Source organism: Ostrinia nubilalis, chromosome 13, assembly GCF_963855985.1.
Source record: "Ostrinia nubilalis chromosome 13, ilOstNubi1.1, whole genome shotgun sequence".
In the NCBI taxonomy this organism is placed as follows: Eukaryota; Metazoa; Arthropoda; class Insecta; order Lepidoptera; family Crambidae; genus Ostrinia; species Ostrinia nubilalis.
The window spans coordinates 1,685,687-1,704,288 of record NC_087100.1 but is presented as its reverse complement, the minus strand read 5'-3'; the positions used below and the strand labels follow the sequence as shown (position 1 = coordinate 1,704,288).

At 33.2% G+C, this 18,602-nt stretch overlaps 1 protein-coding gene across 1 annotated transcript in view; it reads right to left on the bottom strand.

Moving 5' to 3' along the window:
- Positions 1-14,870, bottom strand: part of LOC135077389 (uncharacterized) — a 42,128-nt gene extending 27,258 nt beyond the window's left edge. Inside the window, exon 1 of the mRNA XM_063971920.1 lies at positions 14,669-14,870. Coding sequence (XP_063827990.1) covers positions 14,669-14,692 — 24 coding nt within the window. The 5' untranslated portion in view covers positions 14,693-14,870. The remainder of the gene's footprint in view (positions 1-14,668) is intronic.
- Positions 14,871-18,602: the final 3,732 nt, after the last annotated feature.

The following is an 18,602-nucleotide window of genomic DNA, read 5'->3' as shown; positions in this document are numbered from 1 at the left end:
CTACCAAACAATTGTATGAAGAAATTCTAACAAAGTTTACCAAAAGATACATCTACTTTAGATATCGGTACATAACTTGTGGTATTTTTCTCAAATTCGTGAAGATGGGGACTCCATAACAAACACCTAGACCAAAACACTCATAAGTCCGCAATATTTGTATTGTACGGGGATACCTCTGACATACGAGTAGTACCTGAACTTCTACGCCAAATTGTCGTTAATTCGTGGTATTTTCAACCGACTTCAAAAAAAGGAGGAGGTTCTCAATTCGACCCGTATGTTTTTGTATGTCAATATGGAATTAATAATCGCGCATAAAATATGAATGGGGACGCAAAGGCTTGTATTATCCCAGTTTTAAAATACAGCTGCAACAGCCAGTATCTCTGCTTACGATAAGCTATGGTTCATTGCTCTCAAACAGGTTTGCAATGTGTTACACTCCATCAAGATACATTTACTCTATTTCAACGATATAAAGGCCACTTTTGAGTAGCAGCTCGTTTATCAACAAACTAACAGCTGGCTTGAACAATTGTTTTTGCTACAGCTACAAGCTGTTAATTTTTAGTTAATTAAAAGTGTTATACTTTGTAACTTTGAAATTTCATTTGAAATTAACACGGTTTAGCATTATGCTCTCGGTAGCTTGGTTTATGTGTTTTTATGTTTTGAAATTTAGATGACTAGTAATTTTTCTTACTTGAAGGTTTAATTGATAAGTTTTGTTAGCTGTGTTAGTAGTAATATATTTTTTATATTGCATGCAACGTCACGCCATTATGATGGATGACGGCACATCAAGCTTCACACTGTGGCATCTTAAGTCGATGATGTAGTTGCTATTTTACAACTAAAATGTTCAGTCTGAGGTGCTGTTAACCGTACTTCACAAACAGAAACATTAACATTAACCGCATAATGAGGATAACAATTTAGACTTAACAAAATTGAATTAGATTTAATTTTGTGGTTTAGACCCAACAAGGCTAAACGTATTCACTTTCGATTCAAATAAAAAGGTGATGTCACGACTTGTATTAAAAACTGGCTATGTAAATTAAATGTAACGCACGAACGGGGAATAGAACCTGTATCATTTGCGACACAGTCGTTGAACCCTGCGCCCGCGCACATGCGTAACTCGCATGCAACGTGGGTATTTGCAAGTGTAAATAACAAATGAAGCTGAAAATGTTTTTTAATTTATTATGTTACGGTAGTTAGGTACACGATGTAAAAGAAAAACAACTAACACAATCGTGACTACAAGAAAAGTGATTAACGTGATACGAGTGAAGGAAATGATGTCATAATACAAGAAAGACAATGAAGAATGTTCACTAATTTTGATTTTTAGCTTTCTGTATTCTCTGTTAAAAATAAAAAATACACGTGAAAGAATTACTTCGATACGTCAATTAGTTTCCAAGATATTGAATTTTAAAAGTGCGGGCGGCGGCCGGCCCGCCATTTTATGCGCGTGACGTCATATTACAGTGACTGGCTCATATTTGTATGGGTGGAATCTTGCAAGCTGAATTAAGACCCACTTCCAGGCAACCGATTAAGCTGAAATTTCGCAAACACATGTGATTTGGATGACCATGCAATATTATGATGACATGGAGCTGATCTGATGATGGAGCTGGAAGGTAATTCGCAATAAAACGACACAATCGCATCAAGTTTGGGTTTGGTTCAATTTTAATTTCTGTGATGGGTCTTGGTGTTAATATGTATAATAAGTTTGTATTTACAAAAAAAAATATTTAAGTATGTTTATATCCGTTTTCTAGTGAGCGGACGCTGTGAATGTACATCACACGGGGTCACGTGACCGTCGGCGGGACTCAATATTTAAGCGAACTTTGAATGCCTATAAAATCATAACTACTGGGTATTTTTGAACGAAATAAAAACTAATGTATTTGTAAATGTAAAAGCTTAACTGTAACATAGGTTTCAAGTGATTTTGCATACCTAGTAACATTCTCAATTCATTGAAACTGATAATACAATAAAAGTACTGACAATTTATTTACTTGTTTGTAACTTTTAATAAAGTAATTGCCACAACGGTAACGAAAATATAACACAGAAAGTATCAAATTAAATTAACTTCAATATTATTCAATAACTAAGCTCTTTATGATGAAACTGTATAGATTTTAGGTACATGACGTTAAAACATACGTACCTAACTTACCTAACCTATTTATAAATCTTCCATAACCATCGTGTCCAGAAAACATGAACATGATATTAAAAGAATATTTAACCAAAAACCAAATATAACCAATTAAATTATTTGACACCTATATTAATATGTGGTTCAAAACGGTTAGTGTAACAATTTTAATTAGGTGCTAAACGATCGATCAAAGTCATGATTTTCGTGTAAAGGCTATAATTACTACAATGATTTGTGAACGAAAATCACTCGGCATTCACATGATGGAAGGTATGGAAATATTGAACTCCTAGTTTGTTGTAACCACTCTTCACAAGCGTGACATTAGGGTTTGCTCCCGGGAAATCCCGGTACTCATTTTTCCCGGGAATTCCCGAGAATCTAATCCTTTATCTAGTTCCGGTACTGACGATGCAATTCCCGAGACTTTCGGTACTTCAATAATTTATTTTTGAATAACAATTTTTTGACTAGATGCCATCATCTTTTTACGTACACACTATCAACAAATGAAAAAATATTAATAAAGTTCCTAATTCATTACTATCCTTTTAAGACTGATTGTTTTATCTGATTGTACTTAGGTGCTACTTATTATTTCTTATACTAGCGTGTTTTTTTTATAAACCTAATTAAGTAAGTTAATTTATGTTTTGTCCCTAACTCTTTTCGCTGCCAGTATTTGACATTGATAGAAAGTGAGAAAACATATTTTAACTAAAATAGGTTGATTAAACGATTGTTGCTTTTTATTAATATGGCCACATATGGCTGTTATGATTTTTAATGGGCATTTATAACTAGTTTTGTCGTGTTGTGTAACTGTTTTGACTGGTTTATTATTAAGGTAACAGACCAATTGAACTGAACAGAAAAAGTTTAATATTTTTGTTAACCTATTCACATTTTTATTAAAATTACGTACAAATTAGATAATTTGTTTTAATAACCATTGACGTGGGTACCGAAATTCCCGAATTTCCCGGTATTCCCGGTACTGGCTTAGACCTGGTACCGGTAATTCAGTAACACTCCTTAGTACCGGGACTTGCAACCCCTACGTGACATAGAGTTATGCATATTGGCTTCACACGACTTGTAATATATTAACGTTATTCATCTATACACACAGAGCAAATAACCTTAGCTTAACATAACATTCATATAGTATTTTATCATTAAGAAGAATCTTCAAATCCAAAAGCATACTAAGTTAATCACCTTCGATCGTGATTTTATGAACCGCTAAAAGAAAATTGATGACGTTTTTTGACGTGAAATTGACAACGTAAGCAATTTACTGTTCGACGATTTTACTGATGATGTGAATAAGTGAAATAATGATACTGATGAATAAGTGAAACGCATTAAAGCCAGCCATCTCTTCCTACCACATTATTTACATTATTTCAGAATTTACAATTCACTGTTTTTCCTGTAATAACTTTGAAACTCGTTCGTGACTGCAAACGATTACGGGCTAAATTAAAGAAAATGTCTCATCCTCGAGAAATGTGGCTGACATTGAAGACTTCGTTAACATTTGTTCCGACATAATGCTGTTTTAATTCCAAAATTGACCTAAAATTAAGGCTGTCTCAGAAACAGTACAGTTATTCAGTGAATGGTAGAGATTCCCGTATTGTCTTTAAATGTATAGCTATGGGTTGACAATTTGAAAAGTGGATATTTAAGCGGCTTATTATACTTAATTAACTTTTCAATGGTTTCAATGTTTTGTAGACTCTGTAACGAATGATGACATATAAATTTAAGTTATTCCTTAACTTAACTTATTTGAAAATAGAATAAAATTGTTTGGCACTACAAATTAATAGCTTGTTTACTGCAAATTTTGCTATAAAACTTACAGGTTTCCCAAACAGCGCCATTTTCGATTCGCGTCTTAAGCTCTGATAATCCCTAAACTCACAATAGCACTCATCATCGTCCGAATACTGTTCGTGGTAGTGCACCTTATTCCTCCTCATTTTCACTTCACTTCAAATTGACCGCCGAATTCAAAGTTCTGTTCTCAACTGCCTACTTTCAGTGCCTTTTTTGCCGCCAACAAAAAGTTGGCAGCGACCAATCTATCTCAAGAGCTGGTGTCAACTACTGCTTCGGTTTCACAAGAACCGAAGTGATTGCAAGCAATTCTGACATTTCACCACTGACTTTGTTTACTCGCACTTCGGAAATGTCTTTTACAACAGAACTTATTTCCGCGTGCTTCAATGAATGTGTTTGTAAATCGTAGTTTTATCGACTATCCGAATGCGTGTTGATGTTTCGCACATCGATAAACAGGTGTTTGGAAGAAACATCTGTGTCAACAGTGGACTATTTAATGATGCGATAATTACTTAAAATTTTAGTAAAACAATACAACTCTGCCTGTTTCTACCTTTTAGTTTCACGTCTTCGAGTTTCAATCACACTTGTAATCGCGAATTGGGAGTATGTCAAATATTTATGTTGGGTTAAAAAAACCATTACAAAAAGTCGTACAAAATAAGAACTTAGTGCAATGACATGTAGGCAGATTAATATTTTGTCAATCTTCCCCTTTACATAGATCATTCAGACACTATCCCAGTCAGTTTGTGACCACAAGATAGTATGTACATAATGTAGAGTCTTCAATGTTACAGACCACAACGACCTCAGACCATGAAATTAACATATTTTTACTAATATTTAGTAGACTCTGGAAGGAGCTTGCTGGTATTGAGCATTGCTGTATTAAGGCCTTATTTATCAAGGTATAAATAATACGTTAATCGGTATCAGCAAAATAAATCAACCTTTGATACTTGAAGGTTAAAATTTAAACTTGAATTACAGCTTTTAAATCGCACTCGAAAATAATAATATTAATATCAACACAAAAAGTTGTACTCATGTTCATAATCTAACCAATTCAAGAATTAAACGTAGAGTCGATATATTTTTTCAATCGAATGAAATCGATTTGTCGCGTATCGAATCCACTCCGATTTGGTTACGTAAACTGTTAGCACGTAATACCTGCGTATCACAATAAAAGTTTTTGTTGTAAAACTTAATGCATTATTGTTTAGTTTTAGATGCTTGTAACATTTTTTTTGTTTTTATAGATTTCTATATCTGATTTATTAAATAATAATTGAATTAATCCACTGTCGATCATGTTATCTCCAAATAATGATGACTAATCTCCTCATAAGAAAAAATATTTTTTGTGGGTTTTAGTAATAATTCATTTTGTAGTTAGTTTTTTTGTTAACTTGAATAGTGCCGAGTAGTTCAATGTGACTTGAACATACCTACTTATCGATTTATCGGAGTTTTCTAGAACGTTTCTATTTAATAATATTGTGATAATAAATGACCCCCTTAGAGCTGTTTTATCGCTCGTTTTTGTTATTTTGTGGAAAATATTTTGTCATTGTATCAAAAACACAGGTTTGTTTGTGATTTGTATTCAACTTGCGCACTCATAGAGATTTTTTGTATGACAAAATGTATAATTCTTATAAGAATAGTTTCATGTTATCGAATAAATTAGGTAATCATTTTTCTAGGTCAAGTGGTACACTTAAATCAAGGATATGTAATGATAACTCATATCAGGCTATTGCGATAGTGTTGCGTTGCCTAAAATATTGAATTAATTGTTTAAAAATATAAACATGACAAAAGAAGATAACCTGTTCAATAGACGGACGACAGACTGCATTAACTTACATTCAAATAATCTAAATATTTCATTTGTTTTAGAGTTTTCACAATAATAGTTTATCGGTTTGATAATGAAAGGCAATGAAAAGGTCATAAAGAAACACTAAAGATAAGGTTTGAAAAGTAATTCTCTATTTTATTATTAAGATTGATTGTTTCACCTTAACGCGCATTATAGCAAGTAGGTTAACGACACAGATAGTATAATTTATCGATAAGTGAACAATGCATCATAAAACTGGGACATCACTAGCGCTGTGGCCTGGATTAAGATCTATATGTTGTAAATATTTGCTATCTTGATAAGGAAAGACACCAGCGTGGGAAGAAATGCGTATTTGCGAACATAAAAATTGATGAAACCCATCAAAGGGACTACATTTCCTTGTGGATTGGAAATAATTTCAATCAATTTGTACATAATTGAAAATAGAGATAGATGAGAAATAGAGTCAGAAGGTAATTGATTTGTATTTATTACAATAAACATGTGTCTATGAAAAGGTAATAGAGATAAGAGAAGAGGTAGTAAAATCAATAATCATATTAGTCAATGACAGTGCAATGCTGGAGATAATGCTCCATTGAGCTCAATCTCCTGCTTTTGTTACCCAGTCAGTTGTTCATCAAACAGGGGGCATCCTACACTTCATTTGCCGAGATGTGGTAAACACTCGAGAACTCGTTTATTCCACCTTTCATTGGTTTTGCGACTGAATGATCCATCCTCTGCTACATTGGATAAGTTCTAGACTAACTAGGGCTACAATTTTGAATAATGACTAATATCTATTACTTTGCTCTACTATTGACTTAACTTTTTCAGTTAGCTGTGAAATATTTTAAGATAAAAATAATCACAGAAACAATGGTTGGATGATTTCTAGGTGACGATGATATCGGACAAATAGCATGAAGACGCGACGGTCCGGCTACAGGTTTTATTTTTACAATATATTCCAAAGAACAAAAAGCCTATTCTCATTTAGTTAATGCAGAAAATTTAACAAATTAATTTAACATAAATTTATAATATCAAAGACCAAATTCTGAGTCATTTTGGTGGCACAAATGGCCGCATCAAATTACTAACTGCTTATTAGTACCTAATTCAAAATTTCCTTCAGTGACATAAAGCGTTACTATGGTGCATAAAACCGCACATTGCTTAGATATGGAAACCTCATACGTCATAGTTATGTAAGTCTGCAGGAAAATGGAGAATTGAAGACTTTCCGCATTGCCGTCACCATGATCGTAACACGTGGTGAAGCGGCTTATAATGTAGGAGATTTGCTTAGGACTTACAGTAGGTATATTGCTGGGATTTGAATTTATTGTCTAGACCCGAGACACAAAGCCAACAAAATCTAGATTTATCTGGTTTCTTCACTGATAACAATGCAGCTTTAATGCTAATAATTGTATATTTTATCTTTGTCATTCAATATTCAAATGAATCCATGCCACCAAAGATATTTTAGACAAAAATGACATAATACAAAATGTGTCATATAACATCAAAAGCGTTAATTTTAGTGACGCCGTAAATATATTAATTAAAAATCTATATCCACATTCCCCCATAGTGGCACAGACGGGCTATTTCGGGAACAACGCGGTGACTCACCGGACGTGTCATCAGATCCAGAGCAGACATGTTTACATCTAAAATGTTAGTTTGTCCGTCTGTATCAAGGAAGGGATAAACAAACTTTGGATTAATAGAGGTAGTTCTGATGGGTTTTTTGATGCTTTAAATATTACTATATTAATTTATCATCTCTATTTCAAGCTTGAAGAGATGCAACTGAATTCTTATTGAACTACTCATAATAATCTCTAGTGCTTGTATAATCAGATGAGTCGGCCTTTCTAGACTAGAGTATTGCGAGTAGGTACAAGATGCTCTTACGGAAATATCCACTTATCAATATACGTGGTGTTTTGAACGTTATCACCAATAAATTTATTATTACAATTCATACGATTAGAATCATACGTGTCCAGTATCATTCAATCGTTTAAACATAAAACGTTAAAACAATATCCACACAAACGTTAGATGAGACAAAAACTCTCTACCTGTCTGGATCAATGGGTCCCCCGCGAAATAAGCAAACTGAACGCATATCCTTTTATAAGGTAATAACGGTATAGTGGAACTGCCCCCGGGGGCAGGTAAAAACGTATCTGCGATAACAGGTATACATACATGACAGCTCTTAGGCCAATTTACTTTTACTACACTATTATTCCTTGTTCTCTCAAGTTAATGGAAGCACATGTATTTTTTGAAAGGGGTCATAATTTTTACCGCTTAGTTATTGGGAGTCTTCATACATTTATAGAAAAGTATTATTGGATTACCTTTACGTTTGAGTGCAATTTTGGTAGTGAAATCTTTTCTAGAAATATAAATGGGAGTCGGTGATCGCTTATTATTAGGTAATCCACGTGTCTTTATAATAATATCCTCAAGGCTCTTTTATAAGACTTTCCAACAGTCACTTAGAAGTCAAGGTGTTATCAAAGTCAATTCCTGGGTTTTTGTAAGGTTCAAAGAAACTACGTGCAAACATTTTGAGGTTCTACACCATACCATTTGCTTTGTCTTAATGCGTTTCAATGCCAGATTTGTATGATGAGACTTCAAATAAGGAAGGAACTTGTTTAACCCTTTATCTACGGGCCCTTGGAAACCCAAAGTCGCCTCTCAATACGGGGTATTTTAACCTATAAAATTGTTTACTCCACTTTACATCAAGATATTTTAAAAAGTATGAGACTTACGGTATTGAAATTTGGAATATTATATTCTGCAACTAATGTAGTTTCATATCTACAAGCGCATTTTACACTTAATTAGCAATTTTATTGTTTTTTTGTCGTAAACCGTGATTTAGTATTGGCTTTGCCAAAATAACAATAGATGCCACCCGTATTGAGAAGTGGCTTTTGACTTGGCAACTATAGGTGCCTCCCGTAGGTAAGAGGTTAATATTTTCGTGTGACGTATTTGTTGTCATTGAAGCTGTGTGAACAATTTTGGAAGTTAACTGTATAACGTTCGTTTTCGTATTATTTGTGTCCAAAGAATGGGTATTTCGACAATCCGTAACATTGCCGTAACTAATTTGAGGTCGTTAACAAATCTGACAATTTTCAGTGGTAAATTAGGGTTTGTTTTGATTTGATTTAGAATAAAATGTCAACACAGGTATTTATACTACTACTTTAATCTTATGATACGATAACATACATACCTACCAACTTATGACACATGCTAATGCTTTCGCCGTGACAAGAGACAAATAAAAAAATTTTGATATTTTTTCAGTTAAGGGACGTACAGATATTTCAACACATCAGGACGTAGGCTGTGGCATTGTTCTTGACTCGTATAACTTTTATGAAACAACTGAAGTCATTTTTGCTATATTGTATGTATGTTTATTGTTTAAACATTCTTATGTTAGTACGATTGTACGTACAAAGCCAGTGAAGTAAAACAAACGGCTATAGTAAACATTGTTGGGTGCGCTTGCGCAGTTAGCTGCAATGTCACTAATGTAGGTACTTGTCTTTTCTTTGTGTTTTGGTGTCGGTATATCCTTTGATCCTTGATTTTACTATAGCTTTAGAACAATTAATATTGTATTCTACATTCACACTACTGTTTGCATTCAGTCTACTATACATTTTACTAACATAGGTCTGAATTATTGGGGACTAATCTAAAAATTGTAGAATGACACCATTAAAATAATTTAATTAGTGCACAATACAATTAAATGCATACCCAATAATATTTATCTTAACCAATCCATTATTAACTCAATAACTTCACCTGGTGAGTGGTTTAACCAGTCTAAAGCCGTATTGGTATATTTTTGCCCGAATAGAAAAACTGGTCACAAGTGAAGCGCGGGAAGCGAAGTGGACATAATTAGGTGCATCCTGTGGGATCTTGTCTGGCCAGGTGATCTTGCAGGGGTGTATTTTAGGCCCATATGGAATACTAAGTATATTAATGGTCATTGTTTTAACAGATCAAATAATCGATATAATTTTGAGACTACTTAATAGAAAATTGAGTGTTTCGTTAGTCTAAGTTAAATACACGTAATTAATTGAGTTTTGAGTTGTATCAAGTAAAATTATTTATTGCAATTTATTTGGGTAGGCACTTTACGGATACGGAATATGCTAGAAAAAAATGTTAACATAGGTATAGCTCATGTGAAACTAAATGTTTTAAAGAATAGTACATACCAGTAAGTATTACATTTTATTTTTGACCTTGACACTAACTTATTTTTATGCATGAAGAACATGTTCAGCGAAATTACAAGGTCTTCCGATGTTAAAAAAGTACATAAAGACAAATTAACAATAGGCTAAAAACCAATACAAGCGAGCTTCCTAAAGAAACATAATATTCGTGTAATGCACTAACATTATCAGTCAGGGAAGGAAGTGGTTCGACACATCCTTCCACATACCAATGGCGTAGTCAAATTGAAATTCTATCCACGTCAAATTTAAACAGAAAGCTTACATATTTATGAGATAGCTTTTCAATTTTGTACGTTGCATCTTGTACGTGATAAATTGAACAAAATATCTCATTATTTTTTGATCTCCAATAAAAAATATACAATAGAGACTTGCTGATACTACAAAAATAATATAATTGATTTAAATAAAAACACAATCCTTTGTTGTATTAAAGCTTTCCGAATCACGTAAGTTTTTAAAACGTTAACTCACAAATCTCTACCATTGTTTTTTTCTTATTTTGGCAATGACTTCAACCTCTAGCGAGTTCATAAACATTTTGCGCATTTACTAAAAACATTTTCTACCTAAATAATAATTAACTATGTTTATCTAGAATCGTCGAGTCTTCTGTTACATTTAAATGGAAATCGAATAAAACAATACACGTTTAACTTTTTCAATTCACAGCTTCTTTTCATCATAAATGTTAAAACAACCGTTTCATATTTAATATTTATACCATAAACTTATCAGTAAACGAATCAACATGTTAATAACTTGTTTCTAAGTCCAACTACGTATTGTATATAAACGCCATTATTTATATGAACCGGTTATGTCTTATTGGAAAACTTGGTGTTAGCGTCGCAAAACGGCGGTATACGTCAGTGAAAATAATTGATCCGGCTCAGATACGCGTCATGTTAACCTTTAATCAGATTGTTATTAGCCCATATTAAGTACTTCACAGCTGGACAAAGACTATACAATGCTCTATGTCCTAGAGTCCTATATTCTATGTGTAGAGCTTTTGTAATATGTACCCGCATACTTAGATTAAGAAGCAAAATTGTGACTTACATTGTTCAACTAATACACCTATTCTAGTTTGAATTAAGCAGAGCTTGTGATACTACTAACTTTGCTGATATAGGATTAGCATAGCAATAATTGATATTATTCTGGTAATTATTTTAAGGAAGAACTTATACTATCCCACGGGAATCTTATACCGGGACGAAAAGTTTTAAATTTGTTAGTTCTGCGATCAAATTGTTTGGATATGATTGAGTTAACTAATAGTGGTGGGCATTCGATTTATTGGAAGCAGAGGTGATTAAATGCTTAAAAGTACAGAAGTAAGTACAGTTGAAAGCACCTCAGACTAGTAATTTTTATTACAAAGTCACTAATTACAACAATATATGATGCGACTGTTTGCCTTCATATGCCGTCGTCTGTAAGTTTACTATAAAAATAAGAGTTTACGTCCATGTTTTAATTATTTTCCTTAATACGTACTATGTATGTACTCAGGATAATGTGTCCATAAATGAAGCAGTTGTTTATTGGTTATTAAACGTAATCGAAAACGTTAAGAACTTGTTTTTGTCTTGTAACAGTTGAGTTCACAACCCAAACAGTAGAAAGGGTTTCATGGACTATAATTCCGTTAAATACCATTATTAGTCTACGTACGGCCACAAAATGATAAGAATTACAAAAACAAAGATCACTTGCCTATGTCTCAAGAAAGGAACAAAACAATAAATAACAATAACGAAACAATACCTAATCCTCAAAGTGACGGGAATTTAGATAAACCTGTCAAAATACTAGGTTTGTCTCCTGACTCATCCTTTACGAGAAAGTTCTAAGATAAAAACTTTTCACATCATTTACATGTCTTTGTTGTACTAATAGGTAGGTATGTAGCTAAAGGCTTACATACCAATGACTTATTACATTTATTAAAAAAAAATATTAAGGCCTTTAGGATATTAATGTGTCAGTTTGTATTTCTAATGTTGCCTAATCTTAAAATGAAAAATGAATTGCGAATTAAATACTAAATTCTTGAAGATGTTGACCGTCAAGTGTTCATCTATAATGCAAATTTTCGATTGTTGCTACTTCCCAATTAGTAAAATTAATAAAATATGTTTTTTGCGTATTTGCGCAACATTGATGTTATGAGCACCTTTAGTAAGGTCCCTAATTCTAATGACGTATTTGTCAGTACAGGAGTTAATGCTGACCAAGACCAAAAAATTTCAATGCTCCTAATGTTCTTACTCCTCGCAAATTTAATAAGATTAATAAAGTAACAAAAGAAAACAGATGACTTGGCTTTCTTATCTTTTGACAAGGAAAATCAACAAGCTACTTCAACAGTTGACTGTCCTCAGTGGCGGGGCAAGACCTAAATTTGATGTGGGCAAGACAGATTTCGCGAGGCCTTTTTCTGTGGCGACCTGAAGACGGATTTTATATTAAAAAAAAAAACGGGTCAACGGTCTATTCATTGACAGTTTCTGATTTCTTGATTCAGTGATTATTTTTAAAGGAATATTGCGCCAAATAATAATGTTCGTCACTTAAAACCGTGTTGTTGCTTAATTTTGTGTCTGATTATGGCTGAATTTGTTTGGAAAAAAATATATTTTTTTAACTACATTGTTTAGCTATCAAGAATTTATATTTAATAGTCAATGTTTGCATTTATTGTCGTATTGTGATATTGTCATCTCCACCTTGTATACATTTTTTCAAAATTTTTGATGCGCGAGGCCCCTTGTTCCGCGAGGCCGTAGGCGGTGGCCCACGTCGCCTACGCCTTACGCCGCCACTGACTGTCCTTACTGTGAAGAGAGAGGTTTCCATCGCTTGAATCACTTTGAAATGTGACTCAATTTCAAACAAAGGTGACTAACATCACCATCATGGTTTTCAAAGAAACCATTGACCTATTAAAGGAACCTTAAAATGTTGTCAGCGAGCTTTAACTTTGTTTTCCCTTAAAGACTTTCAATTGTTTTGTGTTAAGGTAATGTGTTATTGTAACTCTTCTTATCAACACCTTTTGTGTATATTTTACCACGTGCTAATGCCATAGAATTGAGTAGAAGAAGTGAGCTAATGCTAGAACTATTAGGAAAAATAGATAGACTTATTTTTTATTATTATAGGTAGACTTATTCAGGAGACTGCAATATAGGGTGTTGGTAATTAGGTAGACTCTACCTAATTACCAAGCGGAATTCTATAGATGATGGTGAGAGTAGAGATAGTAGAAAATTCTACTGCTACTGTCTTCTTAACAATAATGCTAATGATGGTAATGATATTAATATGCTTCATTATCTTTCTTTCATTGCATTAACAAGGGCGTTAATTTTTGACAATAATTAATTGTTAATTTCTAGTAATGCTAGAAACATACATTAAAAAATGTGTCCACATTTTAGCTAAACAGCTGGTAATAATATAATAGCAATAGTTTGTATTTTTTTTATATGTAAATTATTATTTTAACCATTAGTTAACATCAGTCGGTCGTAATTGTTATTGTTATTAACTAAAATTTATAGGTAATACTGACCTCAAATGATAGTAAATTAAACTAACATCTGTTGATAGTAATTATTGTTGACTAATAAAAATAACTAAAATAATTTATAACCAATACAATAACTGACCTCAAATCTTTTATGAAACTATTGTATCCCTTGAGGCTCCAAATGAATCTGGGTCTGATCCTTAAGGGGTATCTAATAAGGTGTAAAACGTGACCAACAGGCATTATGAAGCTATAACTGAGGTGAAATCGAACAGAGGCGTACGTGACTGAAATTTTGATATAAATTTGTTAAGCGTATAATCTGCATTAGGAAACTAGGTCAGCTCTTTTATTGCTGATATAGAGATTGTGATTCTAGATAAATTTGTGTAGGTCGCTAAACGAGTTCTACGACCTAGGCCCGTAATGGTGTTATTTAACACGAGGTTTAGGAGAATGACATAATCACACTGTACTCAACTGATTAGAACGTAAGTTAATCCGAGGTTAACATAATATTAAGATTCAGCTGATTAAGATTATCAGCAAGTAAACATAAAGGGGTCAAAACACTATAATTATTGTTATTATCAATTTGCTATCTCGTACGTAGCTCTACTTCCTGAATGTAGGTACGAGTAACATACGCTGTATGTTTTAAAACATTGTTCATTGTAATTTTCATTAATGATATCATTGGAATGAATTAGTTGCGGGAAAACTATAAGGATATTGTTTACCTACTTACTATTACAATAATGCTGGGTTTTACAATAATAGTATTTTCCCAAATAATTTAAGTAAGTAGATCAATTTTGGAAAGTTTATAGTAGATTTCCCAAACGTCCTAGGAATATTAAAGATCAAGAAAACAAAAATTCGTTAACTTTTTTTAATAAACTTACCAATCCTTGTATCCTCGGAAACATATTTATTAATTTTCACTATACACACTTGATCCAAGCAATCACAGTAAACTTACACCGACACACCCACTTCACAATACCAGATACGAACGGAGTCGCGCAGGGTGCGATATTGGGACCGCAATCATACGTGCGCGCGCGATGGTGTCTTAATCGCTTCTGACTGGTCTGGGTTTACTGCGGCTGCGTCGTACGATCCGCTGTGAATCACCCGCGTGGGCGCAGGGGAGTTCTGCCCTTTTATCTTTGTTTATCATTGTAACTATAATTGATTTCAGCAAAGCTAATCCGGCTTAGTGCTGTAAATCTGCAATACTTGATACAGATAATAGATCGTTATATCTGATGCGTAGATGTTTCTCGGCTTTAATTTATACTTGATTTAGGTGTTGTAATGATAAATAGCATGCTTTTGTATGTTTTATGCATAAGTGAGTAGATAAAATTAAAAAAAAAAAAACAAATATTAAACACGTCTTCGTGTTGATACAACATGATAATATTGGGTAATTATACCTGACGGAAAGAATGTGCGATGAGATTTACTATGATCTTAGTGTGCTCTTTTTTGTTGCTTCACCTGTTAATTAAATTACAAAAGCTTGTTTTTACTTTAAACCAAGTTGGCAATACAATACATTTGAGGCTAAATGCTAAACGTTCACTAATGTATGGGTCTCCTCAATGTACAGGACATTGCAATTTTTAAGGATCTTCTGTGGCCAGGGATATAGAGCTTCCCGAAGAATTCTTCGGCAATCTAGGACAGACTGGTCGTGGCACCACATAACGAGGAGAGCCGTCTCTAGATAATGAGAAATAGCTAGGACAAAGAAGAAGAAGTATTGTTTAAGAAATAATGATGACTAGTTTCTAATAAGCTCTGGAATTAGGAACGCTTATTTCAGATATTTTCTTTCTCAATATTATACACGAAAAAAAGAATGACTGAGATAAATCATACTTAAAAATAATAAAGAAAATATTTCGTAATAATTAAATCATATCAGAAGTTCGGTAATGTTTGCTTTGCTGTCTCATTTTAGCGACACTTAAGATGAAATTTAGATGAATCATAGAAAACGGAAGTATATGATGCATCTTAAGATATACTTAGTAATCAAAGAAATTCTCGGGAAACATTCTTTGTTAATTGTGGTGTAATAATAAATAGGCATTATTTACGCATATCAACGTGTAATATAATTACGCATAATATTCTAATATTTTATGTTACTTACTCTACCTACTATTTCTTTCCTTGAGTACAACAAAAACGTTTCCTTTACGTAATACTATTCTGTTATCATACCTATTAATTTCGATTTGACTATGGTGAGCTTGGGTACTGGCAACAAATGACCGTGGTGAACGAAAGTTCTCGCCTGGATTCATAGGCAGCTCGTTTAAATTGTCTTCCATGTTTATTTTTATACTTTTGCCTGTTTCTTTTAAAGTGTCTTCATCTCATTTGAATTTTGACTTATTATTATTGTTAGCATTTATAGATAGTTGTTCAAAATCTACAATAACCCGGTCATTGCTACCGGGCAAACACTGTTATCTCTTATCAGGGCTTACATGAAAGCAAATATGGCACGTGGTAAACTGACATATTGAGCTGGTTTATTGGTGTACAAGATAAAATGCATGTCGCAATACAATAAAGTATTTATAACTTTTCAACAACATAATCTGCAATCTATGAGGAAATTCGTAAACGAACTAAAGCCGCTGACACAGCCCAATGTGCTAGCAAGATAAAGTAAAGGGTACACGGGCAAAACAAGGAATGTCCCTAAAATTCAAAAGTATATTTTTGATGGCAATATTTTCGATTTCCCGCGTATTTTTATTTGAAATTATACAAAAAGCGTAAAAACAAGTAATATACATATGTATTGATAATAGTAGTTTATAATTTTAAGTGACACATAAGAATATTTTAAACTTTAATTTTAAATGTTCATTACATAACTTTTTGTTTTTGTGACATTTCTTGTTTTGCCCCTGTACCCTTCAAGTGGTACATTAGACAGGACACACAGCACGCAGAACTGACGACTTCTGATGGGTAGCTCAACTTGTTTCTAGAATAGAAGTCACGTACCGGCAAATGTAGGGTGATGTCCACCCACTAGGTAGATGACCCTATAAAGTCTGCAGCAAACCGCTGGATTCAAGCTGCTTCTCACCAATCTGGAATTTTTTGTGAGAAGTCTTTATCAACGGCCGATGGGGCATTTGTTTAACTTGTTTTTGGAATAGAAGTCACGTAGGTACTGGCAAGTGTAGGGTGGATTATGGATAGATGACCTTATAAAGGTTGCAGGAACTCGCTGGATTCAAGTTGCTTCTCACCAATCTGGAAAATGTTGTGAGAAGTCTTCATCAGCATGTGGCTGATGAACATTATGATAATTCTGAACAAATAAATCTCACTTCTATAGGAAAAAAAAATCTTCCTACAGTCTTCATGTAAATAATGTTTATCAGGGCACATTTTCAACCTAAATGTTAAGTGGTTTGGGCAGTAATCTTATATCAAAACCAATGGAGGTAGATCGATGAAGGTAGAGGTGAATTATTTACCTAAGGAAAACTTGCTATAAGAACAGTAATAGTCTAAAGAACTTACAGTAACAACTATTTACTTACTATTAAAAAAATATTATTGTTGTAATAATTACTGTATTGCAAAACCATTATGAGGATAGATTACAAGTGCTTAGTAAGTCCTTGAATTGTAAATAAATGAAAAGAGTCTTAAGAAAACTTATATCGGTATTTATTGAGCAAATAATGAGTCTTTGTCGACATATTAATGCCTTTGTTTGGATTTATTACGTGTAAGTTGTTATTATAATGTTACATGATCACGATTTCTTTGAACGATCTTTACAATTAATTTCAGACAGTACAAAAGACAAGCAAAGAGCAATTTGAGAAATAAGGTTTCTTTTAGGACTTACAATTACCAAGTCAATCTTTTTCATCTGATCAGATCATTACTGGCAGCATACTCGTATATTTTGTTGATCGGGGTCACTTACGGTAAAATCGTTTCATTTTCAATAAATAAGAGATCACTGCTCCTATATTTTAAGACTCTACGTCACTATAAACTCGTGTTAGTCGTGTTACGTTAATTTGAAGTAGGTATACTTACTTATTGAACAAAATTGGTAACATCGCCTTGATATTTGACTAACTGTTTAAGTTCCAAAGTCACGCCTGGTATAATCTGGTCTCTGATCAAGGTTGTATTACTAAAAAGTTAGCTTAATCTCATTGTAGTCTTTATTCATTCTATTTTTCCGACATGTCAGTTACTTACTTATACGAATTTTTCAACGATTTGGTCAAAGCAAGCAAATTTAAAATACCTACCTAAAATACTATAAAATACCTAATACGTATCCTACTAGGTGGACCGACGATCTGGTAAAGGTCGCGGGAAGAACCTGGATGCGGGCAGCGCAGCTGCGCAGGACCGTTCGTTATAGAAAACTTTGGGGGAGGCCTTTGTCCAGCAGTGGACGTCATTTGGCTGAAACGACGACCTACTATGTATAGTAATGTGTTAATTAGTAAAATGGTAGTAAGGCTAATATTACTACTTTTACTAATTAACACATTTCCTTCATAAATGTGTTTACAAAGTCTTTAAGAATGGATTTTATGCAACTAATTTCACAATGTAAACTAGTCCTAAATTAGGTCAAACAAAAACATAATTACCTAAACGTTAAAATTAACATCAATTATTGTACTTATACAAATCTATACTAATATTATAAATGCGAAAGTAACTCTGTCTGTCTGTTTCACGCCTAAACTACTAAACCGATTTTGATGAAATTTGATGTTAAGGTAGTTTGAGTCCCGGGAAAGGACAAAGGATAGTTTTTAT